This window comes from Dendrobates tinctorius, unplaced genomic scaffold, assembly GCF_039654945.1.
Source record: "Dendrobates tinctorius isolate UK_male_01 unplaced genomic scaffold, ASM3965494v1 ptg000069l, whole genome shotgun sequence".
Classification (NCBI taxonomy): domain Eukaryota; kingdom Metazoa; phylum Chordata; class Amphibia; order Anura; family Dendrobatidae; genus Dendrobates; species Dendrobates tinctorius.
In genome coordinates this window covers 19,243,845-19,270,934 of record NW_027361737.1, presented here as the reverse complement: position 1 = coordinate 19,270,934, position 27,090 = coordinate 19,243,845, and the positions used below count along the sequence as shown (strand labels likewise).

General features: G+C 45.7%; 1 protein-coding gene across 1 annotated transcript in view; it reads left to right on the top strand.

The window, feature by feature from the left end:
- FARSB (phenylalanyl-tRNA synthetase subunit beta) overlaps positions 1-27,090 on the top strand; it is a 121,643-nt gene that overhangs the window by 32,414 nt on the left and 62,139 nt on the right. The window contains exons 10-14 of the mRNA XM_073581125.1: positions 4,214-4,265; positions 4,511-4,572; positions 5,532-5,739; positions 25,644-25,724; positions 25,823-25,915. Of these exons, the coding sequence (XP_073437226.1) occupies positions 4,214-4,265; positions 4,511-4,572; positions 5,532-5,739; positions 25,644-25,724; positions 25,823-25,915 (496 nt within the window). The remainder of the gene's footprint in view (positions 1-4,213; positions 4,266-4,510; positions 4,573-5,531; positions 5,740-25,643; positions 25,725-25,822; positions 25,916-27,090) is intronic.

Here is a 27,090-nt window from a genome sequence, read left to right as displayed (position 1 = left end):
CCAAAAAGTTTAATTTTGGTTTCATCTGACCAGAGCATTTTCTTCCACATGTTTGGTGTGTCTCCCAGGTGACTTGTTGCAAACTTTAAACAACACTTTTTATGGATATCTTTGAGAAATGTCTTTCTTCTTGCCACGCTTCCATAAAGACCAGATTTGTGCAGTGTACGACGGATAGTTCTCTTATGGACAGACTGTCCCCCCTCAGCTGTAGATCTCTGCACTTCATCCAGAGTGATCATGGGCCTCTTGGCTGCATCTCATCTCAAACAAGGAGAAAACTGATCAAAGTTTAGAGGGATGGCCGGGTCTTGGTAGATTTGCAGTGGTAGGATACTCCTTCCATTTCAATATGATTGCTTGCACAGTGCTCCTTGGGATGTTTAAAGTTTTGGATATCATTTTGTATCCAAATCCGGCTTTAAACTTCTCCACAACTGTATCACGGAACTGCCTGTTGTGTTCCTTGGTCTTCATGATGCTCTCTGTGCTTCATACAAAACCCTGAGACTATTACAGAGCAGGTGCATTTATACTGAGACTTGATTACACACAGGTGGATTATATTTATCATCATTAGTCATTTAGGACAACATTGGATCATTCAGAGATCCACAATGAACTTCTGGAGTGAGTTTGCTGCACTGAAAGTCGGGGCTGTGGAGTCGGAGTCGGAGCTCATTTTGATGGAGTCGGTATAAAATGGACAGACTCCTAAAATATATAATAAATTGGGTACAGTAGTTCAATGCAGAATGTGCTGAATATTTTTTCATAGGAATTTGGGAAAATTATGAAATGTCCTATAAATGGCTGTTCTATTCCTGATCTAAGGCTACATTCACACAAGAACAGGTTCTTGCTATTGTAACGGACAATGCTTCAAACATGATAAGTACAATTAAACTGATGAATGAGAGTAATGAACAACAGCTAGAAGAAAATTTAGGATTCAGTATGTTTGAGATGGAAGGCCACAGTGCTGTTCATGTAACTGAGGAACAAACAGATATTACAACAGAAGAACAGCAAAATTATACTGTAGAAATAGATGATCTTGTTGAAGCTGCTTCAAAACACTTTCCTATTCATCACATGTGCTGTGTTGTGCACACGCTGCAGCTGGCAATAAGAGATAGTCTGCAAGAGGGACATGCTAGAAATCTGATTGGAAAAGTGAGGAAATTGGTTATTGCCGCCAGAACCCCTAAAATTGATTCCATCTTGAAGAGACGTGCTGGGAAAGGGGCAATTGTTGATCAAGCCACTCGGTGGGGCAGCACTTATTTGATGATTGAGCGATTTCTTGAAATAAAACTGTTTCTTATAGATATGGTGAACCCTCAGGTAACCCTAAATGAAGGTCAATGGACACAGGTGGCTGAATTGAAGGAATTGCTTAATCACCCATTTACCGTGACTAAAAAATTACAAGCTGAGGATTTAACTTCTGGCATTTTCATAAGGGAGTGGAAGAACTTGCTATTTTGCTTGTCCCAAAGAGGAGGTTTAATCGCAGATGGCATTGCTGCTTCAATGAAACGGAGAGAGACACAGCTATTGGAAAATAAAATTTTTCTGGCAGCTGTTTATGTGGACCCAAGTCATCGTATACTGCTTGATGATCAACAGCTTACTAAAGGAAAAGAAGCTCTGACTGAGGTAGCAGTTAGGATGAGTGGCCTACAGGAGGACTGCCGGGTGCAAGAGGACTTGGGTCCTGACAGTGCTACTGCTGCCATATCTTCATCCTCATCAGATGAGGAGTTTGACTTTGACATGGAGCAGGCAAAGCGTTGCCGCAAGGAAAAAGATTTCACTCCGTCTCCTATAGCAAGCAGATTAACCATATTTCAGCAAAATGTTTCACTTGCTGTCAAAGAAATAGAAAAATTCAACCGTTCATCAAAACTGACTGTTCATGAGGCAATTCCTTTATACCCGGAAATTGTTAGAGATGTTGCCCATGTGGTTACGGCTTTGCCTCAAACCCAAGTTAGTGTAGAGAGGTTGTTCTCTGGCCTTAAAATTATTAGGTCAGATTTGAGGTCATCTATGAAGGAGGATCTGATGGAGGCAATTCTATTTCTTAGAACAAATTCATAGACTGCACAAATGTTATTTAGTATGTTTTTGTTGAAAACTGTTTTTTGCCACTTAAATAGTTTATTACATAGTGTTTTATATATATATATATATATATATATATATATATATATATATATAATCGATATTATAGTGTATTACATATTTACAATTTATTACAGTTTTTTGTGTTCTAAAGTTGTAATCCAATACATATATATTATGTTCTATCTAAATATCTTAATTATTGTATCATAAAAAATGATAAAATGTCTGATGTTCACATTGTACTACAATAAATTTTTTACTTAAATATAAGCAATATATGTGGGAGTCGGAGTCGTGGAGTCGGAGTCGGTGTAAGGGAAATTGAGGAGTCGGAGTCGCAGGTTTGGCTTACCGACTCCACAGCCCTGCTGAAAGTAAATGGGCCGAATAATATTGCAACCCACTTTTCAGTATTTTAATTTCCACAAAAATTTAAAATAACCAATAAATTTCATTCAACTTCACAATTGTGTCTCACTTGTTGTTGATTCTTTATCAAAAATTTACATTTGGTATCTTTATGCTTTATGTTTGAAACAGGATATGTGGGAAAAGGTTGAAAAGTTCCAGGGGGCCGAATACTTTCTCAAGGCACTGTATGCAGCTGGGGGGGAGTGATTTTATGGACAGATTCATTTTAAAGGGGTTATATAGTAAGCGTTCTTGTATATCTGATAATTAATTAGGTCTCTTTAGTTGACCATACACATTAGATGTGCTGATGAACGAAGGTTGATACATTTCTTTTGATGGCCCCGTATATAAATTGATTACATAAGGCAATGGCGCTGGTCAGTGCAGCCATACATGTCCAAAGCCTTAAAGGGAGTGTCAGCAGGTTTTTGCTATGTAATCTAACACAACCCAGCATAAAAACAAAGTGAACAAATACCCTGCAGTAAGTAAGTGAGTAAATAGTAATAAAACATGTAAATAACATAGGGCACTTAGTTGACACTTGTGATCAGACCTATTGAGGTCGGCTGGCATATAGAGAGATTTTACTTTAGATGTCAGCTAAGTACCCCATGTTATTTACATGCACTATTATTTACGTACTATAGGGTTTTTTTTGTTTTTTTTTAATTCTAGGGTGTGTTTAATGCCCACAATGGGAATGTACACCTGTACACATTACACTTATATCAACGTGTTCCAGCTCATTTTTTTGATGTTGCTTTATGTAATCTGAGAGCAGCATGATGTAGGGACAGACACCCTGACTCCAGCGATGTGTCACTTAGTTTATTGGGTGTAGTTATGATAGAATCACAGTTTTCTCTACAGAAGATCTAGCAGAGCTCGGTTGTTGAGCTGTGTATAACCAGTCTACATAACAGCTTTCTGTATATGTTGTGTAATGACAGAGGGCTGCTAATCAGTGCTTGGGGAGTGGTTGGACTAGGAGGCACGAGGCCAGTTGTCCTGTAGTGATAATCGCCTGCTGATAAAACACTGATTGTATTGAAACAGCAACACGCAGCCTAGTAAGTGAGGCATGAATTGAATCAGGCTCCCTTTCCCCTACATAATGGTGCTCTCAGATTATATAGCAAAATCCTCCTGACTGGGTCCCTTTAAGAGAGCAATCAGCTGACGATCATGAATGTCTTTCCAGTAAGAAGGGCCTGGTTATTGAACAATCATTCATCGTTTCCACCTGTACAACATGCCGACTGGGGTCTTAAAAGATTATGAAAGTTCACCAGTCATTTGTTGATTTAAATGGGCAATTTTCCTCTATCCAGTCGAAATCGGCCATTACCATCCACTTAGATCTGATGTGTGTATGGGCAGCTTTACATCCTCTGTCGGTGATGAAATGACTTGTGTACAAGAATGGGAATAAATTCAATAGGACCTACCAGGCGTCACGGATAATCACTGCACACAATTCCTAATGTCGTACATCCACAGATATATAATCATTGTGATTCCAATCGGACAGCCGGCTACCAGACAAGTTACACTTCCCATTCTTTACAAGGTCTAAGCACTAATCTCATGGGTGTAAGCTCTGCCAGCAAACGTCTACACACTGTCTTCTGTTTCTAAGAGTTTTCTTTTTTTCTATTTTCAGTGTGGAGGCAGCGGAAGTGATCTACCCAGATGGAAAAAGTTACTTCTACCCAGTAAGAAATTATTGATTTTTACCCAAAAGTCCCTTTTCAAATTTGTGACCATTGTGAGTATTCTTCATTACTGCCCTGCTGAGATATTCCAACAAAATCCGTGCAAAATGTGACTCTTGTTTTTTATGCTTGGGCTGCACTTAACTTACATGGTGGACATAATGTAAGTTATTATCTTGTGATCCTACCAGTAGGGGGCAGTAACACAATAGGTTAATGGTAACATATCATTGCTCCGTGTGCAGGAGCTGGCGTACAGGACGGAGACTCTGAGTGCAGAGAAAATCAACAGCAAAATTGGGATCAGGTAAGAAATGTGAGAATCCTCTGCTGATTAACGCTAACCTCCTCTATGTTCCCCTATGTTGCATTTTGACAGTTTAATTCCATTTGCCTATGCCTGAAATGAAACCGTTTCCTAAATGCCTCTGTTGTATAACTGATGCAGTCGGAAGCAGGGGACCCCATTGGTTATTTTTATGGGGTGCTTCTGATTTACATTGTGTCAGTTTTTAAAATGGTTCTCCATGCTGCTCTTTCTCTTCTGTTTAAAAACCAGCAGTATCCAAATGGACCCCAGAATATCGTATCCGGTCCCTCTGCTTCCGTTCTGGATGTTAATTCCATGTCTTTGTTCCTAAAATGAGGACAGGCATATTTTACTGTTGATGAAGCTGATATTCTAAATTCAGAATCTCCTATAGTATGTACGAAGGGTACTGGTGTAACCTCTGTGTAAAGCAGAGACGGCATTGCTTCATGAAGTGGTGCAAGATTTGTGGAATTTAGATTTCCTGGCACATAATTGCTACGTGATCTGTTCCAGAAATCCCACACTGATTCGTGGCTTTCTGCTGGGTGCAGATCTGTACCAGGATTAGTGCCATTCTGATATGAAGCTTGTTTCTGCTGCAGACTCTCTTTAGCCGTGCAGTCAAAAAATATGCGCTGCTGCTCCATTCATTGTCTATGGGACTACTGATACTCCTGCACCAACAGACTCCTAGAGAATGAACAGAGCAACCGTGCAGATATTCAGCTGCAGCCCCCTTCCACAGGAGACATAAGTGACCCATTTTGGTAATTGATGGGGCTCTTGGCAGTTGGATACCCCCCACACCCCGATTTAGTAGTTATAATCTATTCTGTGGATAAGTGTTAATTTGTTCTTATTGGAATACCTTTCTAATAATACAGCTAGTGCAGCCCAATCAATGACCGCTGATAAAGCATCACCATATAGTTTTGTCATTTACATTTCCCCAGAGAGACCCCAGACAAGTTGGCTAAACTACTCACCCGGATGTGTCTGAAATCTCATGTGTTAGAAGACGGAGCGCAGCTGGAGATTGAGGTCCCCCCTACGAGAGCGGACATTATTCATGCGTGTGACATTGTAGAGGATGCCGCTGTAGCTTATGGTTATAATAACATCCAAATGACCATCCCTAAAACTTACACAATTGCCAACCAGGTGAGTGTCCCCGCTGTCCTCTTCTAGTGCAGACATGTCTGCTTTAGTAACTACCTCTATAAAATACTAATGCTGAAACTTTTTTTTTTTTATTACATTTCTGTTATTAGACAGTTAAAAATAGTCTGTAAGGCCTCATTCATACGGGTTAAAGACGTATGTGAAAAAATGGTACCGGTGTCATCAGTATTTGGTCCGTGTGTTCGTTTTTACCATCAGTGTATGGTCCGTGTGTTCGTTTTTACCATCAGTGTATGGTCCGTGTGTCCATTTATACCATCAGTGTATGGTCCGTGTGTCCATTTATACCATCAGTGTATGGTCCGTGTGTCCGTTTTTATCAGTGTATGGTCCGTGTGTTCATTTATACCATAAGTGTATGGTCCGTGTGTCCATTTATACCATCAGTGTATGGTCCGTGTGTCGGTTTTTACCATCAGTGTATGGTCCGTGTGTCCATTTTTATCATCAGTGTATGGTCCGTGTGTCCATTTATACCATCAGTGTATGGTCCGTGTGTCGGTTTTTACCATCAGTGTATGGTCCGTGTGTCCGTTTTTATCATCAGTGTATGGTCTGTGTGTTTGTTTTTATCATCAGTGTATGGTCCGTGTGTCCATTTTTACCATCAGTGTATGGTCAGTGTGTCCATTTTTACCCTCAGTGTGTTAGAATCATAGAATCATAGAATCGTAGAGTTGGAAGGGACCTCCTGGGCCATCTGGTCCAACCCCCTGCTCAAAGCAGGATTCGCTAAATCATCCCAGTCAGATGTCTGTCCAGCCTCTGTTTGAAGACTTCCATTGAAGGAGAACTCACCACTTCTCGTGGCAGCCTGTTCCACTCATTGATCACTCTAACTGTCAAAAAGTTTTTTCTAATATCTAATCTGTGTCTCCTCCCATTCAGTTTCATCCCATTGCTTCTAGTCTTTCCTTGTGCAAATGAGAATAAAGTTGATCCTTCTACAATGTGACAGCCCTTTAGATATTTGTAGACAGCTATTAAGTCTCCTCTCAGTCTTCTCTTTTGCAAACTAAACATTCCCAAATCCTGCAACCTTTCCTCATAAGACAGGGTTTGCAGGCCGGTCACCATTCTGGTCGCTCTTTTCTGAACTTGCTCCAGTTTGTTGATGTCTTTTTTAAAATGTGGTGCCCAAAACTGGACACAATATTCCAGATGAGGTCTGACCAAAGAGGAGTAGAGGGAAATAATGACTTCACGTGATCTAGACTGTATGCTTCTGTTAATACATCCTAGAATTGCATTTGCCTTTTTTGCTGCTGCATCACACTGTTGACTCATATTCAGTCTGTGATCTATTAGTATACCCAAGTCTTTTTCACTTTTCACTTTTGTTATCCGTGTGTCTATTTTTACCATCAGTATATGGTCCGTGTGTCCGTTTTTACCATCAGTGTATGGTCTGTGTGTCCGTTTTTACCATCAGTGTATGGTCCGTGTGTCCATTTTTACCATCAGTATATGGTCCGTGTGTCCGTTTTTACCATCAGTGTATGGTCTGTGTGTTCGTTTTTATCATCAGTGTATGGTCCGTGTGTCCATTTTTACCATCAGTGTATGGTCAGTGTGTCCATTTTTACCCTCAGTGTGTTATCCGTGTGTCCATTTTTACCATCAGTATATGGTCCGTGTGTCCGTTTTTACCATCAGTGTATGGTCTGTGTGTCCGTTTTTACCATCAGTGTATGATCCATGTGTCCGTTTTTACCATCAGTGTATGGTCCGTGTGTGGTCTCTGTGTCCACTTTTACCATCAGTGTATGGTCTGTGTGTCTGTTTTTACCATCAGTGTATGGTCAGTGTGTCCATATTTACCATCAGTGTGTTATCCGTGTGTCCATTTTTACCATCAGTATATGGTCCGTGTGTCCGTTTTTACCATCAGTGTATGGTCCATGTGTCCGTTTTTACCATCAGTGTATGGTCCATGTGTCCGTTTTTACCATCAGTGTATGGTCTGTGTGTTCATTTTTACCATCAGTGTATGGTCTGTGTGTCCGTTTTTACCATCAGTGTATGGTCTATGTGTCTGTTTTTACCATCAGTGTATGGTCCGTGTGTCTGTTTTTACCATCAGTGTATGGTCCGTGTGTCTGTTTTCACCATCAGTGTATGGTCTGTGTGTCCGTTTTTACCATCAGTGTGTCATCAGTGTTGGTTCGTGTGTTGGTTTTTACCATCAGTGTATGATCCGTGTGTCCGTTTTTATCATCAGTGTATGGTCCGTGTGTTCATTTATACCATAAGTGTATGGTCCGTGTGTCCATTTATACCATCAGTGTATGGTCCGTGTGTCGGTTTTTACCATCAGTGTATGGTCCGTGTGTCCATTTTTATCATCAGTGTATGGTCCGTGTGTCCATTTATACCATCAGTGTATGGTCCGTGTGTCGGTTTTTACCATCAGTGTATGGTCCGTGTGTCCGTTTTTATCATCAGTGTATGGTCTGTGTGTTTGTTTTTATCATCAGTGTATGGTCCGTGTGTCCATTTTTACCATCAGTGTATGGTCAGTGTGTCCATTTTTACCCTCAGTGTGTTAGAATCATAGAATCATAGAATCGTAGAGTTGGAAGGGACCTCCTGGGCCATCTGGTCCAACCCCCTGCTCAAAGCAGGATTCGCTAAATCATCCCAGTCAGATGTCTGTCCAGCCTCTGTTTGAAGACTTCCATTGAAGGAGAACTCACCACTTCTCGTGGCAGCCTGTTCCACTCATTGATCACTCTAACTGTCAAAAAGTTTTTTCTAATATCTAATCTGTGTCTCCTCCCATTCAGTTTCATCCCATTGCTTCTAGTCTTTCCTTGTGCAAATGAGAATAAAGTTGATCCTTCTACAATGTGACAGCCCTTTAGATATTTGTAGACAGCTATTAAGTCTCCTCTCAGTCTTCTCTTTTGCAAACTAAACATTCCCAAATCCTGCAACCTTTCCTCATAAGACAGGGTTTGCAGGCCGGTCACCATTCTGGTCGCTCTTTTCTGAACTTGCTCCAGTTTGTTGATGTCTTTTTTAAAATGTGGTGCCCAAAACTGGACACAATATTCCAGATGAGGTCTGACCAAAGAGGAGTAGAGGGAAATAATGACTTCACGTGATCTAGACTGTATGCTTCTGTTAATACATCCTAGAATTGCATTTGCCTTTTTTGCTGCTGCATCACACTGTTGACTCATATTCAGTCTGTGATCTATTAGTATACCCAAGTCTTTTTCACTTTTCACTTTTGTTATCCGTGTGTCTATTTTTACCATCAGTATATGGTCCGTGTGTCCGTTTTTACCATCAGTGTATGGTCTGTGTGTCCGTTTTTACCATCAGTGTATGGTCCGTGTGTCCATTTTTACCATCAGTATATGGTCCGTGTGTCCGTTTTTACCATCAGTGTATGGTCTGTGTGTTCGTTTTTATCATCAGTGTATGGTCCGTGTGTCCATTTTTACCATCAGTGTATGGTCAGTGTGTCCATTTTTACCCTCAGTGTGTTATCCGTGTGTCCATTTTTACCATCAGTATATGGTCCGTGTGTCCGTTTTTACCATCAGTGTATGGTCTGTGTGTCCGTTTTTACCATCAGTGTATGATCCATGTGTCCGTTTTTACCATCAGTGTATGGTCCGTGTGTGGTCTCTGTGTCCACTTTTACCATCAGTGTATGGTCTGTGTGTCTGTTTTTACCATCAGTGTATGGTCAGTGTGTCCATATTTACCATCAGTGTGTTATCCGTGTGTCCATTTTTACCATCAGTATATGGTCCGTGTGTCCGTTTTTACCATCAGTGTATGGTCCATGTGTCCGTTTTTACCATCAGTGTATGGTCCATGTGTCCGTTTTTACCATCAGTGTATGGTCTGTGTGTTCATTTTTACCATCAGTGTATGGTCTGTGTGTCCGTTTTTACCATCAGTGTATGGTCTATGTGTCTGTTTTTACCATCAGTGTATGGTCCGTGTGTCTGTTTTTACCATCAGTGTATGGTCCGTGTGTCTGTTTTCACCATCAGTGTGTCATCAGTGTTGGTTCGTGTGTTGGTTTTTACCATCAGTGTATGATCCGTGTGTCCGTTTTTACCATCAGTGTGTCATCCGTGTTGGTTTGTGTGTCGGTTTTTATCATCAGTGTATGGTCTGTTTGTCCCGTTATTACCATCAGTGTGGTCATCAGTGTTTTTCGCAGATAAATACATTACAGAGCTTCTCTTATACTTTGCATTGTTAAATACGAACTGCGGGTCATGGCCTGACGGTTGATGTGAACAGACGCACAAACTGAGAGCTCACACTCATAATCCTGAATATCTAGCCTGCACAGACAGAAAGTTGGTAAAAGTGTAGGGAGGAGGACCCCCACAGAGTGTCCGGGCCGGAACCAAGGGGACCGCCATCTGAGTTCTTAAGGCCTACAACCTGCCTACAACCTGCAGTAACCACCGATCGACCAAACCGCTGCACGACCAGCTCTACCCTCGCCTACTGTATTATCACCCATCCCTTGAAGATTGTGAGCCCTCGCGGGCAGGGTCCTCTCTCCTCCTGTACCAGTTATGACTTGTATTGTTTAAGATTATTGTACTTGTTTTTATGTATACTCCTCCTTACATGTAAAGCGCCATGGAATAAATGGCGCTATAACAATAAATAATAATAATAAACAGTACCCGGGGAACAGAGGAGGAGAGTGGACTGTTGAGAGTGACAGGACAGCAAGGGGAGGGGCGAGTACAAAAGGGACAGGGAGCGCACAGAGGAGTCAGTTGGTGATACATCAGACACGGAGCAGGAGACGGAGGGGGCGTGAGAGAACGGGAAGGACACTGACAGTTCAAAGAAGAGACCAGCAGCAGAGGGTAGATACGCAGTGGCCCTCAGGAAGGAGGCGCCGAGCTTACCGACAGGGGACTGCCTCTTCACCCCAATCCCGGGTTACGATCTGCCCCCGGTCATCCTCAACTGTTACCGCTGAGCCCGCGGTTGCGGACTGCCCGCTGCCACCCGAGGATGCTGCCGTTTCACTTCAGCCCGTGGTTGCGGCCTCTCTATCACCGCTCACAGCCGCCTTCACCCCACTGCTGTTGGCAGTTGGGGCCTGTTCCTCGTCAACAGAGACACTCTGCACACAGCCCTAGGCTGTGCGCGTGGCCAGTAAACAGCCACTCTTGAGTACTGCGACACAACCCTGCTTGGGGATAGGAGTCCATTGAACTCGCTAACAAGTGCAACCCCTCTGTTACAAAAGGGGGTTACTTCATCTCAGGCCTGTTGTGCCCCAACTCCTCCTGGGCGCTGGAACGCCCGAAGACTACTCCAAATCTTCAGCAGCTGGGCCCAGCGGCTGCGACGCCACAGCAGCCTTATCAAAGACGCCACAGCAGCCTCATCAAAGACGCCAAAGCAGCTTCACCAGCAACGCAGCTTCCACAGAGACGCCAAGGGACGTCAGGACGGATAAGTGACCTTATAGAGTATAAGGACCCGTAGATGGCCATACCTTGGCCCCATAGCAACCGGCCTCGGCCGGGTTAGTCGTGTTCTTCTCAAATAGTGTTTGGTTGTACTGAGTCCCTGCGAGGACAACTGTTGTTATCCCTTTTTGGTTGCTTAGTATAGCCCTAGCGGCTTTAAATTCTAAAAGTTTGCTTTTCAAAGTTCAACCAGTCTCACGTCTAGTCACTGCATCCTGCCGACTACGCCAAGTGTAGGAAACAGCAAGTTTGCAGTATGCAGTCTCCGAGTGCGGACAACGACACCCCACCAGGGCAGGGCCGTGAACTCAACAGTTTACGAGGGCCCTCATTCCAGCATTTCATTGGGGGCTATGCTGAGCAACCTGCCTATATTTTCCGGCTCCAATACCATGCTATGGAGCTGGACAGTGCGAATGCAGGGTCTCTTTCGAATGCACCCGATGACTCCTGACCTGGAAGCAGAAGTAGCTCTCATGGCATTAGACGGGGAGGCTCGGAATTCAGTGATGTTAAAACCCTCGGGACACCACAACACCTTTGATAAGGTTTTGCAGATTTTAGAACAGACCCATGTGGACCCAACCAATGTGAGAGAGTTATGAACCCGGTTGTTCAGTCGGGGGAGGGGGAGACCATCACTCAGTATATGAATGTCCTCCAAGAGTTACACACGGCCATCGAAAGAAAAGACGGCATAGGGGTAGGACCTGTTGACATTACACTACGCGACCTGTTGGTGACTGGACTGCGGGAGCCGTTAATAAAGCAGGCATTACGGGAGCAGACTAGAATGAATCCACGTATAGACTTTTCCGAGGTGGGAAGTCAAGCACGCGCTCGAGAACAGGAGCAGGGAATGGCGGTCCCCGTGGGGAAGGTCCGGAGTGTCGAGGCTTCCCTGAACGCAGTTGCGGAGCCTCAATGGGTAGAGGAAATGAAGCAGGAGTTGAAGAACATCCAGGGCGAGTTGGCTGAAGTGAAAAGGACTGAGTGGGACTGGACGGCCTAGTTTCAACCCTGGTCCCTGGGGACCCCACCCGGGTCGGACAGACCTCGCAGATCCAGTGCTATGAGTGCGGGGAGCCGGGCCACTTCGCCCGGGAGTGTCCGGCGTGGGAGATACCCACCCCGGCGGCCATTAAACTTGAGGGCTCCGGGCTGGGGGGACGCCGCTCGGAGCCAGAAACCACGATTAGGGGTGGTGGAAGTCCCGAAGATTTGGTCGCAAAGTGTCTGGTGATATGGGCAGAAGTCGAGGGCCTTGCCGTCCGGTGCCTGGTGGACACGGGGTCACAAGTAACAACTATGCCTGCAACTTATTTCCGGCAGAATTTCCCCAAGGCAGCGAGACCCCAGTGGGGGCCCATGATCAGACTGGTAGCCGCCAATCAACTACCGGTCCTTGTTGCCGGGGTGGTGTGGGTACAGGTGACGCTGTGCTTTAAATTCTTCGGCCGCAGAGGAGTGGTTCTGACCCACGGAGAAACTGATAAACAGCACCCAGTCATTCTGGGCATGAACATACTGCGGGAGTTCGGCAACCTACTCCTCAATGATCCCACGCATGAGATCTTGAAACAGTGGGGTTCCCGCACGGCCCAAGGACAGGTATTCCAGCAGTTGGTGCGGGAAGCACGAGTCCTCCAGGACTGCCAGGAGGGCGAGGCCCTGGGCAAAGTCATTGCGCCAGCGGCTCCCCTGCTCGTACTGCCCCCTGGACAGACAGTGGTGGCCATGCCCATCCGAGCCCCGATACCATTGGAAGGTGTGGAGATGCAGGTGGAGCCATGCATGCTACTTGGAGCGCTTACCCCCTGGCATACTGGTGGCTCGCTCCCTGACCACAGTGCAGAAGGGGACTGTCCTGGTGCGCTGCGTCAACTTTGAAGACCAAGACATCACCCTGAAGCCCCGAAGAGAATTGGCCAAGCTAGTAAGGCCTTTTGAAGAAGTGCTGCCGGCCCCTGCAGTTCAATTGAGAGTGCAAACCGAGGACCCCTGGGCAGTAACTATCCGTACTCTACAGGCTACTGAAATTTCAACTCAGGAAAAGGGTCGAATCATCCTAGAACAAATGCGGGCCGAACTCTCCGGACTAACTGTAGCCCAGCTCTCTCAGAACAAAAACGCTGCTCAGACAGTACAATGAGGTATTTGCTAGTCATGAGGAAGCTTTTGGATGTACCACCGCCATCACCCATGGAATTCCCACGGCAGGAGCAGCCCCCATCCGTGAACAATATCGACAGATTTCTCCACAACTCTACCAAGAGGTGAAAACTTTGCTGGCCCAAATGCTACGAAAGGGAGTGATTCGAGAAAGCCAAAGCCCCTGGGCGGCTCCTATTGTGTTGGTCTGCAAAAAGGATGGCACCTTACGTTTCTGCGTGGACTATCGAAAGCTGAATTCTTGCACTATCAAAGATTCGTACCCACTACCCCGAATAGAAGAATCCTTGTCTGCCTTGGGGAATGCAATGTACTTTTCTACTTTGGACCTGGCCAGTGGGTACTGGCAGGTACCCATGTCAGAAGAAGACAGGGCAAAGACAGCGTTCATACTTCCTATGGGGCTATTTGAGTTTAATCGAATGCGGTTCGGACTGGCCAACGCCACGGGGACCTTTCAGCGGTTGATGGAGCGGTGTCTGGGAGATCTCAATTTTGAGGCCACGTTGATATACCTGGATGATATCATCACCTATGCTGCCACTTTTGAGGACTACCTGAAGCGGTTGGGGCAGGTAGTCGGACGGCTGCATAAGTACGGGTTGAAGGTAAAACCCCAAAAATGCCATCTATTTTGCACCCAGATCGAATATCTTGGTCATGTCATCTCAGCGGAAGGCATAAGGCTGTCCCGGGAAAAGGTTGCTGTCATTCAGGGATGGCCTACTCCCGAGACGATAAAAGACGTGCGGGCCTTCCTGGGGTTGGCCGGATACTACCGTTGTTTCGTAAAGAAGCCCTGCACGACCTGCTGAAGGGGGCTCCCACTGGGGCAAATGGACGAAAAATCCAGTGGCGACAACCTCAAGAAGAGGCCTTCCAAGACCTTAAGGCTGCGCTTTCGGATGCTCCGGTGATGGCTTATGCGGATTTCTCGCAACTGTTCATCCTGCACACTGACGGGAGTCTTCACGGGCTGGGGGCTGTGTTGTCACAAGTTCAAGACGGCCGGGAGAGAGTGATCGCGTATGGAAGCCGCTCACTCCATGATTCCGAGCGCAACCCTGACAACTACAGCTCCTTTAAGCTCGAGCTCCTCGCAGTAGTGTGGGCCATGACGGAGCGGTTCGCAGAGTACCTGGCGGGCTCCGAAGCAGTGGTGCGGACCGACAATAACCCGCCGGCCCATTTGGAAAGCGCTAAACTGGGAGCTCTGGAACAAAGATGGGTGGCCCGGAAGGCGAAATTCAACTATAAAATTATCTATAAAAGAGGGGCCGAGAATGTACACGCTGATGCTATCTCCAGGATTCAACATACAACCCCAGGGAAGTGTCAAGACGACGAATTAGAAGGGGAAGAGATACCGTTCGCCCTCACAGCTGCCGTGCTTACAGCTGCCACCCAGGAAGTACCCCCCACGGAGACCCCTAGGGGCATGCTGGAGCAATCCCGGGATAAGTGGATCCAACAGCAGCAAGAAGAAGAAGAAATTGGGCTTCTCTGGAAATTGGTAACCGCTGGCAAGCTGCCCACTGACTCCCAAAGACAGACTTTGACTCAGGACATGTCGCTGATGTTACGACAACGGGAGAGACTGGTTATCCGGAAGGGACTATTGTATCGTAAAATGACATCACGAACAACATCTATGACGATTTGGCAGGTAGTTGTGCCCGGAGCCCAGCTTAACGAACTGGCTCGAGAAGCCCACCAAAAAGGGGCTCATTTCGGAGCTCAAAAGACCCTGCAATGGTTACAACAGAAAATTTACCATCCACGCTTGCATGCTGTTGTGGACGAGACTTGCCGGACCTGTCACCTATGCGAATTAGCTAAACCGCCCGCACACCGAGCCCCAGTACAAACAATCGTGACCTCAGGGCCCCTCGAGCTTCTGACGGTGAATTACCTGACCATTGGTCCCGCATTCCAGGGGTATGAACACTGCCTCGTCATGGTAGACCATTTCACTAAGTTCGCTGTGGTCACCCCCACTCGAGACCAGACCGCAGACTCGGCCGCCTCCGTAATTTGTAGAAACTTTATACAAGTTTACGGCTGCCCTCAACGGATACATTCCAATCAAGGAGCATGTTTTTGGGAAAAATAATGGAGGAACTACACCGTCTTTACGGTATTGACAAATCCCGGACCCCGCCATACCACCCGCAGGGAAACGGGGCCTGCGAGCGATGTAATCAGACATTAATCCAAATGTTGCGTACTCTGGAGAGTGACAAGAAGGCCCGTTGTCCCGAATATGTCCCTGAACTAGTATGGGTCTATAACAACCGAGTACATCGAGTTACCGGCTATACCCCTTACTCCCTGTTGTTCGGAAGCGAGGGCAAGGGAATCACGGAGGTAGAGTTGGACCCAGAGGAACCTCAGCCCTGGACTGGGGTATCATCATGGGTCAGAAATCACTGGCACCGCCATCCAAACTCTTAAACTCTTCATCGAATCGTACATACCAAACTTCAAGACTTAGAAAACCCAGGAAAGAGTTAATCTCTCCCTCCCGACCTCCAAAGCGGAGACCGAGTACTCGTACTAGACCAACGTCCCCAGAACAAATTAGAGCCACGCTGGGAAGAGGGTCCCTATCGGGTCCTACACCGTATAAACCCTGAAGAACCTGTGTATAAAATACGACCCGAGAAAGAGGAAACGCTGCCTACCCGCATAGTGCATCGGAATATGCTACGTCCCTGTATTTCCACCGACTCAAAACAACCTGAACCTGCTCCTCAGGTCTCTGATCCATTGCCCGTGTTCTGGGACTCGGATGACAAAGAAGACTTCCCCACAATAACCAGGGGCTGTCTACTCAATGACAAACCAACTGACACAATTAGCCCGCCCGAACCAGCTAGCCAACCACCGGCCACCACCCCAGAAGACTCCACCCTCGTCGAACTAAGACGCTCCGAGCGATCAACAGCCGGCAAACCCCCCCCGAATGATACGAACAGGACCAGTTCATATTGCAACGAAAATTGACACCTCCACAGACAGCCCAAGTATACTGAGGCCCTCGCCCGAGGACTAGCGAGGTTACAGGATGTGGGAGTGTAGGGAGGAGGACCCCCATAGAGTGTCCGGGCCGGAACCAAGGGGACCGTCATCTGAGTTCCTAAGGAAACAGTACCCGGGGAACAGAGGAGGAGGGTTGACTGTTGAGAGTGACAGGACAGCAAGGGGAGGGGCGAGTATAAAAGGGACAGGGAGCGCGCAAAGGAGTTAGTTGGTGATACGTCAGACACGGAGCAGGAGACGGAGGGGGCGTGAGAGAACGGGAAGGACACTGACAGTTCAAAGAAGAGACCAGCAGCAGAGGGTAGATACGCAGTGGCCCTCAGGAAGGATGCGCCGAGCTTACCGACAGGGGACTGCCTCTTCACCCCAATCCCGGGTTACGATCTGCCCCCGGTCATCCTCGGCCATTACCGCTGAGCCCGCGGTTGCAGCCTGCCCGCTGCCACCTGAGGATGCTGCCGTTTCACTTCAGCCCTTGGTTGCGGCCTATCACCGCTCACAGCCGCCTTCATCCCGCTGCAGTCGGCAGTTGGGGCCTGTTCCTCGTCAACAGAGACACTCTGCACACAGCCCCAGGTTATGCGCGTGGCCAGTAAACTGCCACTCTTGAGCACTGCGACACAACCCTGCTTGTGGACAGGAGTCCCATTGAACTCGCTAACAAGCACAACCCCGCTGTTACAACAGGGGGTTACTTCATCTCAGGACTCCATCAAGGCCTGTTGTGCCCCAACTCCTCCTGGGCGCTGGAACGACTGAAGGCTACTCCAAATCTTCAGCAGCTGGGCCCAGCGGCTGCGACGCCAAGGCAGCCTCATCAGACGCCACAGCAGCCTCCTCAAAGACACCAAAGCAGCTTCACCAGCAACGCAGCTTCCACAGAGACGCCAAGGGACGTCAGGACGGATAAGTGACATTATAGAGTATAAGGACCCGTAGACGGCCTTACCGTGGCCCCATAGCAACCGGCCTCAGCTGGGTTAGTCGTGTTCTTTTCAAATAGTGTTTGGTTGTACGGAGTCCCTGCGAGGACAACTGTTGTTATCCCTTTTTGGTTGCTTAGTATAGCCCTAGCGGCTTTAAATTATAAAAGTTTGCTTTTCAAAGTTCAACCAGTCTCGCGTCTCGTCACTGCATCCTGCGAACCTGCTGTTTCCTACAAAACCTACAACGATCAGCTTGTAAGACACTCCAGTTCCAGCAGGGAGCAGTTTTCAGGGGATCCGGTGGAGAATGACGTGCACAAAGGGCCACACCTGCAAGAACGACAGCCAGCCCAACATGGAGCTGACCTTGGAGGCCCATCAGGGAGATAAGGTGTTGGGCGACGCTTTGCCCGGATGTTGGAAGCTTCCTTGGCAGATCACTTTGAAGATCAGATGGGAGAGGAACAGGAAGACGATCGCTCCTGATGCAGAGTTGGTGACGCACCAAATAAACAGCAGTGGCAGCCATCTTCAATATCCAGTGAGGTAACTCAGACTGACATGGCCCTAATCACCGCAAACACTACAGTGCAGGAACCCACAGTAAGAGATGTTTTATCTGCCGATAATTTATCCAACACAACCCTGGCAGTCTTACTCCGCATATAAGTGCTTTACGAGAAGATGTCATCTATACAGAGGGCCATTCAACGGGGATTTGAAAGACTGAAGGAAACAGAGTGAAGGATCAGCAATTCTGAGGATCAAACAGCGTCTGTGCAAAGTGATAGAAAAAGGTACAAGCACAACATCAATGCCTTGTTTAATAAAATGGATGATCTAGAAGATAGACTCCATAGAAATAATGTACGTGTCCTAGGAGTACCTGAGAGACGAAGGGCAAAAATCTGGCTGAATTTCTAGAAGCCTGGCTCATTGCTGCTTTTGGAAAAGAGGCACTATCCCATATGTTGGCAATAGAACAGGCTCATGGAGTGCCTTTCAGACCCCCGGGGTCCGTCACCACCAATGTTGCTGAAACTACTGCACTGTAAAGGCAGAGGCATAATTTCTAATCTGTCTATTGAAAACACAAAGGTGGCCATCTTTCTCTGAACTGAGGGAAAAATGAGAGGAGTGAGGTGGAAAATGAGAGACGTGAGGTGCTGCAGTATGAGGCTGTGTATAGAGAAGAGTGAGGCGCTGCAGGTGGAGGCTGTGTATAAGGCCATATTCACACCTTCAGTATTTTGTCAGTATTTTACCTCAGAATTTATAAGCTAAAACCACAAGTGTGAGAAAAATACAGAAGTGGTGACGTGTTTCTAATATACTTTTTACTCTTCGCCACGACAGCACCCACTGGAGGTATCGGATCCGCCCATTTGGAACAGGAAACCCTACAGGAAAGATAAAAGGGGCGGTCCGCCTTTCCTCCTCAGTTTTGGTTTCCTGTTCCAAATGGAGCAGGATCCTGCAGGATCTTACCTGGGCCATGCATCCGCCTGTGCGGTCTCTTCGGGAACGGCAGGGGCTGCGGTCCGGAAGCAGCGTCGGGGGAGACTCCGTTTGACGGCTCCCCCCTCGTCTGGTGGCATAGTGGTAATGGCCGGGTCCGGGGAGGGCCGCCCGGTCTTACCAGGGAGCGGGGCCGGTCTGGCATCCGGGAGATTCCCCCCCCCCCATCCCCATCGGTGGGGGTATAACGTGGATGGTGAGGCCATAAGCGCGCGAGCCGCGCGTGTCAATAGCGGTGGCGCGGGAGCAGGCCGGCGCCCGACGCTCCTATACCCCGGAAGTAATGGTTGAACTTCCGGGGTAAGATGGCGATGACGCGGCGCATGCGCCCTGTGACAGGGCGACTTCCGGGGGTACAGATAAAACAGCGCTGCAGCGCTGCAACGTTGGAACATGTCGTCCCCCGCAGAGTCGCAGACCCCAGCAGGGGATTCAGCTGGGGGCAACTCCACCAGGGACCGCAGCGCCAGGACAGAGACTGCCCGCAGGAGCGAGGCAGCAGAAACCCGATCCAAACCGTCTCAGCCATCCGAACCGGTATTAAGCTTCACTGGGTGAGTGTGCAAAGCATATGCTCTACCTATTAAGCTAACCTCCTCTCCCCCCCCCCTCCCCCCTCTCTTTACCTTTGACCTCCCACTTCAGTCAAAGAAAAAAGGAAAAACAAAACATAAAGAATGCGCATTATGTTCAGAGCCTCTCCCTGACTCCTACCCCAAAAAACTCTGCAAACAATGCATTAAAGAGACCAGACAGGGGTCGACGATATCTTCTAAGGATATCCGAGCCATAATTAGGGAGGAAATACAAGCCATCAACCGCGCCAGCACTCCCGCAGAGTCCAGTCATAGAAAACAGGTCATTGTTAGTTCAGAGTCAGAGGAAGAACAGGAGTTAATCTCAGGCTCCGCATCCACGTCCTCATCATCATCCTCGGAGGTGGAAGGACACGCATGTTTTCCACTGGACAGCGTAGATAACCTGGTAAAAGCGGTTAGAAATACTATGGGGTGTGAAGAGGAAAGGGGAGCCCAGACCGCGCAGGACATTATGTTTGCGGGATTGGCAGAGAAAAAGAGGAGATCATTTCCAGTGATACCGGCAATTAAAGATCTCATCAAAAGAGAGTGGGAAAAACACGACCAGAGGGGTTTTCTCCCATCCGCTTCAAAACGGAAGTATCCGTTCACTGATGAAGATCTATTAAAATGGACTAAAATACCAAAGGTGGACGCTGTCATATCCTCCACTTCCAAACAAACCTCGATCCCGGTCGAGGACGCAGGATTGTTAGCAGACCAATTGGACTGAAAGGCTGAATCTTCGCTCAAAAGGTCCTGGGAATCCACCACCGGGGTATTCAAACCCGCAATAGCCAGCACATGTACTGCTAGGTCAATGCTGGTATGGCTAGATCAATTAGACCAGCAGATTGAGCAAAGAGTGTCAAGGGAGAAACTGCGTGCAGCCATCCCGTTGATAAGAGGGGCAGCTGCCTTTATGGCAGACGCTTCAGCGGACACCCTAAGACTGGCAGCAAGGTCGGCAGCCCTGGTGAATAACGCCAGACGCGCGCTGTGGATAAAGAGCTGGAAAGGGGATGCACAGTCAAAATCCAAAATTAGTGCAACCCCATGCGAGGGTGAGTTCCTCTTCGGAAAAGCCTTAGACGAAATTCTCGCCAAGGCAAAAGAAAGGAAAAAGGCCTTCAGTGATTCTTCCATTCCGTTTTATAGGAAAACCTTTAAAAGACGGCCATTCGGGAGAAGAAGGCAATCGGACAGAACGAACAGATGGGCCACGAAAGACGAAAAGCAGAAGGGTACCATCTTTAGAGGGCCAACATATAGGAGAGAAAAGAATTAAAAGTTTAGACCCACCAGTTGGGGGTAGATTAAAATTTTTTTTTACCAAGTGGGAACAGATTACGTTAAACCCATGGATTTTGAATATAATCAAGGAAGGAATAAAGATTGAATTCCTTCGGATCCCCTATGAGTTCTTTGTTATAACTCGCCTTAATTCCTCACTTCAGCAAAAGGCTCTCGAAGACGAGATTCGAGTCCTGCTAGCTAAAAAAGTTTTAGTTGATGTCCCTGAGGAACAACAGGGTAGAGGCTTTTACTCTCCCCTGTTTTTGGTGTCTAAACCAGACGGTACATTTAGAACCATTATTAATTTAAAGAAGCTAAATTCATTTATAAAAAATTATAAGTTCAAAATGGAATCAATCAGATCCACTATAAAGCTTCTTTTCCCAAATTGCGTAATGGCAGGGATTGATTTAAAAGATGCTTATTATCATCTCCCTATACACAACAGATTCCAGAAATACCTAAGAGTCGCAGTGGAAGTCGAGGGAAGGATTCATCATTTCCAATACGCGGCCATGCCCTTCGGGCTTTCCACGGCACCAAGAATATTTACGAAGGTGATGGCAGAAGTGATGGCCTACCTTCGCCAAAAGGACACACTAATTGTGCCATATCTAGACGACTTCCTAGTAATTGGGAATTCAGTCAAACAATGTACTGAACGCGTGACTGACGCAATCTCCTCTTTTCAGAGCCTTGGCTGGATCATCAATATCCAAAAGTCCAGACTCGATCCGCAATCTCTCCAGACATTTCTAGGATTTCAACTAGATTCTTTGACCCAGAGATGTCTTCTACCCCAGGTAAAAATCATCCTCACAAAACAAAAAATACAAGCAGCTATAGATAAGCCACGTGTATCCTTAAGAGGAGCAATGTCACTATTAGGATCACTAAATTCTTGCACCCCGGCAGTCCGGTGGGCCCAGTACCATGTCCGTACGCTACAACACCAGATCCTCCAGGAGGATAAGCGACATAGTGGTCATTTACAGAGCAAAATAACCCTGTCACAAGAAGTCTTGACTTCCCTAGAGTGGTGGTTGACGATGATCATTTATGTTCAGGAGTTCCATGGGTTATAGTTCCATCCTGTATCGTAACCACCGATGCCAGTCCCCAGGGCTGGGGAGCCCACATGGAGAATGGGTTTTATCAGGGAAGGTGGAGTAAAGAGGAATGTGATTACTCATCTAATTTAAAAGAACTGACTGCAGTGTTCTATGCTCTATACAACTTCCTTCCGCAGCTCCAACAGAAGCATGTAAGGATCCTGTCGGACAATACCACCACAGTGGCATATATAAACAGACAAGGAGGAACTCGATCAGAGACTCTGATGTCTTCAGCGGCAAGAATTTTAAACTTAGCAGAAAACTATTTTTTGTCCCTCTCGGCCCTTCATATCAGAGGCGAGAGCAATCAAAAGGCAGACTTCCTAAGCCGTCACACTCTACGACAAGGAGAGTGGTGCCTCAATCGAAAGGTCTTCAGGGACATAGTAGCCGCATGGGGACAACCCGAGGTGGATCTTTTCGCCACAAGAGAGAACAGGCAGATAAAAACTTTTGCCTCCCTATCTCCGTCAGATCACCCAAACATACTGGACGCCTTTCTAGTTCCATGGAATTTCAACCTAGCGTATGCGTTCCCTCCATTGATCCTCCTACCTCAAGTAATTCGGAAGATCAGAGACGACAGAGCAAGAATAATCTTAATAGCACCGTTCTGGCCAAAAAGACCGTGGTTTTCGTGGCTGCAGATTATGTCGATAACAGATCCTTGGGTCCTTCCGACTGCCAATCTACTCTCCCAAGGCCCCTTTTTCCACCCTCAAGTGCTCAGCTTGCACTTGACGGCGTGGAATTTGAGAGGCAGTTATTGAGGACAAGAGGATTCTCGGAGTCCTTAATTACTACACTACTACAAAGTAGAAAACAGTCCACAACCCAAATTTACACTAGAATATGGAAAAAATTTCTTCAATTCCATACAGTACCTCATACAACAGAAGTTCCGATAATCCCAATCTTGGAATTTCTGCAGAAGGGGAAAGACTTAGGCTTAGCAGTAAACACACTGAGAGTACAAATATCGGCATTAGGAGCACTATATGGCCATAATATAGCAGGCAACAAGTGGATAACTCGTTTTATTACAGCATGTGAACGAATAGCTCCAATCCACATACCCTCCGTCCCTACATGGGATCTAAATCTGGTCTTATACGCCCTAACAGTAGACCCCTTTGAGCCGATCGACACAATACCCTTCAAATACTTAGCACTTAAAATGGCCCTCTTAGTAGCACTGACCTCAGCTAGAAGAGTGGGTGATATCCAGGCCTTGTCAATAGATCCACCTTTTTTCCAAGAATACCAAGACAGATTGGTATTAAAACCAGACCCTGCCTACCTGCCAAAAGTGGCAACAAAATACCATAGATCTCAGGAGATACTCCTCCCAACCTTCTATAAAAATCCCTCTACTCCGGAAGAGCAGAAGTTCCATACTCTGGACGTCAAAAGAACTGTCCTAAAATGTATTGAGAGGTCCAACAGTTGGAGGCAGAGCAGGGCCCTATTTGTTTCATTTCAGGGCTGTAAGAAGGGGTATGGAGTCACGAAGAGCACCATTTCCCGGTGGATCAGAGAGGCCATTCGTTTAGCCTACTCCGCAAAAAACGAAGATCCTCCAGGGAACATCAGGGCGCATTCCACCAGGGCAATGGCAACCTCTTGGGCGGAAAAGGGAGATGTTCCGATTGAAACTATATGTAAGGCGGCAGTTTGGTCATCCCCTTCTACCTTCTATAAGCACTACAGACTTGATCTTTCATCCACCTCTGACTTAAGCTTTGGCAGGACTATCCTTGGCACGGTGGTCCCACCCAGGTGATGGTCTCTGGAATCTCTCCAGTGGGTGCTGTCGTGGCGAAGAGTAAAAAGCCGGATTACTTACCGGTAATGCTCTTTTAATGAGTCCACGACAGCACCCGCTCACTTCCCCCCCTAAAGATATCAATAGTTAAAGTATATTAACCAAATAATGGATAAGAAAGATGTTAAAATAAGAGAACATTGCCTAATCCTTGGCGGTCCTTCTGGTACTCTGAAACGTAAAACTGAGGAGGAAAGGCGGACCGCCCCTCTTATCTTTCCTGTAGGGTTTCCTGTTCCAAATGGGCGGATCCGATACCTCCAGTGGGTGCTGTCGTGGACTCATTAAAAGAGCATTACCGGTAAGTAATCCGGCTTTTTCTATGAGTGTTGTACTACAAAGTTTTAGCTTACAAAAACTGAGGTAAAAATACTGACCAAATAATGTGTGAACGAGGTTTAAAAAGGCTCTTGAATGAGTTGAAAATAAAATACTATCAATACTTGGGTAATCGTTTAGTTAATTTGTGTTGCAGATCCGTAGTGTTGAATATATGATGTGAAATGTGCAATATAATCCTTATAATTTGTTATAACTAACCACAGTTAGTGCATGCCCTGGCAACGCCGGGCTCTTCAGCTAGTTCTTATATAATATAGGATACCATTCTGATGCTGAATGTCCAAGATGCAAAATGGATGATGCTGGTTTATGACATGTGGTTTGGGGAAGTATTGGAGAGGGATATTATCTATCATTAAAAGAGAATTTAAGATTGAGATACCTGCGGATCCCAAAAATGTATATAAGGGTTAATAGAGGATTACATGGAATTTTACACTGTACAGATGAAGATTACACAAGTCTTATATCAAGCTAGGACATATATTACATCTCAGTGGATTAGCCCCTCAGGTGCTTATGTTGTTTGGAAGAACTGGCTTATTACTTCCCTTTGGAATATATATATGAAACCCCTTTCTATGTACATTTTCTTATAAGTGATGTTATGTTTGTTGTCGTTAATGTTTTAATTGACTTAAATCTTAATAAAAATGACTTGATTAAAAAAAAAAAAATTATGAACAGCACCTAAACGTATCCTGTACAGGTTTATCATGGACCCTTACGCTTGTATTGGCCCTTTTCTGTGAGACCGAAAAAAACACGGACACGTGAATAGCCCCATAGATTATAACTGATTACTAGTATCAATGAAAAAAAAATCCGATACAATATGTACGTGCAACATGGACACATGAATGAGGCCTAAGGTTGGAGGGAATGTGTATTCTTCCCAGATATGTATAAATAAAGTGGGTGTTATTGTAACTTTTATTAGGGTCTATTTGGAATTTGGTGTAGGCTGAGGTCACACGAGCCATGATTTTCTCATGCGAGAGAATCGGATTGATTGTGTAAATGACACTTAACTTAAACTCTGGCAGAGTTTAAGTATTATTTTACTGTGACCCGATTGTCTCGGATGAGAGTATCGTATAACACAGGTGTATAAAAGACGGAGAACTTAATTTCTCCATTGTCTGAGTCCGCGGTTATCAGACTGCACTCTGATGACATCCGAGCGCAGTCTGATGTTTTTCATGCAGCCATTGACTTGTGTGGGAATTGTAGGCCACCTCCAGTCCCTCCTAAAGCATATGGATGGGCTTCTCTTTATGAAAAGCCTCTTTAGAGTTGTTTTATAGAAAGGTTAGCGGTTTACTTTATGGTGAGGATATCAGAGGCTATATTTTTGTCAAGTTGATCTTACATTTTTGGTAGTTCTGATTAAGGCACAATCTGTAATAACTTACAAGGAGTATGATTGTGATAAATGACTATTGACATGAGAATAAATCACGCAGATTTATTTATATATATATATATATATATATATATATATATATATATATATATATATATATATATATATATATATAGCACCTGTCGTACGGTTATAGTGATTGGCCGCTACTAATTTTTATCTTTCTCTCCAGCTTTCTCTAAATAAGCTGACAGAGCTGCTGCGCCAGGACTTGGCCGCTGCCGGCTTTACTGAAGCGCTGACGTTCGCCTTGGTGAGCCCTCACTCAATGCCAATTTATCGTCTGCCCAGTTGCCTTTTTCCTTCTTTGTGAAATGACCCTGCTGCCTTCTCTGTACTTTGTGCCCACAGTGTTCAGTGGATGATATTGCAGATAAACTGGGTATTCCTGTCTCTGCTACCAACGCAGCACATATCGCAAATCCCAAGACTGCAGAATTTCAGGTCAGTTGTGGAAATCCAGAACATATATTCCGCCTGGATCACCTTCCGTCATAAAAATAGGAAGGAATTGATGTGGGCAGCCATGTTTCTTATCATGTGACAATCGCTAGCTGCTTTATAGGGTCACTGCAGGTTCCAAATGTTGAACCTGAAGGATTTGTCCAACTTTAGTGACAATTTTATTTTTTTTAAAACTTTGAGGATGTTTCACCAGTTTGATCATGGTAAACTGGCCACATCATGGAATAGAGGCTGCTGAGCTGAATAAAGCAAAGTTCTTTATTTTTTTTTCTGTTCTCTCCATAGTGGAGATATTAGCTAGTGATGTTTAGGTTATAATTTGTTTTAGTTCAACTGAGTGTTACCAAAGATTTGTCTCTGAAGTAGTGTACTTCTCCTCCTGCACAAGGTTGACCAATCATAACCAGGCGTCTTCATGCAGGGGAGAAAAGAACATGCCCTCCTCCTTGATCTTTGCAGTTTCAGGGTATAGATACCGCAGAGCTGAGTTGGGTATCTCTACACAGTAACACAGTAGCTACAGAGATCAATGAAGAGAAGAGGGAGTGTTCTTTTCTCCCTTGTATATTGCTCCCTACTTATGATTGACCAACTTCATGCAGGGGAAGAAGTATAGGCCCCCAGAGACATAACTCTGGTAATGCCCAGTTAAACTATAACATAAATCGTAACCCAAACTTTAGAGAAGAAATATCTGCAACAGAGAGGAGAAATTAAAAATATAAAAACTACATTTAACTCAGTTAAGCATCCACTATTCCATAATGTGGCCAGTTCATCAAGCTCAAACTTGTGAATGGACTTCTTTGTTGCATATATTTTTTTACTAAAAATCATTTTTTCAGTTGTGTTCCATTAATAATTTTTTGTCTGATATAGCTTCTCTGTTACACTGTCTATTGGCTGAAGTGAGTGAGTGAGCCTGTTATTACAGTCTGACAGGGACTTTGTAACTTTATGTCTCTTTCTAAACTTTCAGCTGATTCAAAGGAATCTGTCAGAAGGATGAACCCTCCTAAGCCATCTATATGGGCATGTAGATCATAGGAAGCTGAATAAATTGATATCTTGTTATATGTCAGTGTTTTTCCAAAGCAATCCAAGTTTTCTTAATATATAAATGAGCTCTTAAAATCTCTGGGGAATCTTCCTCC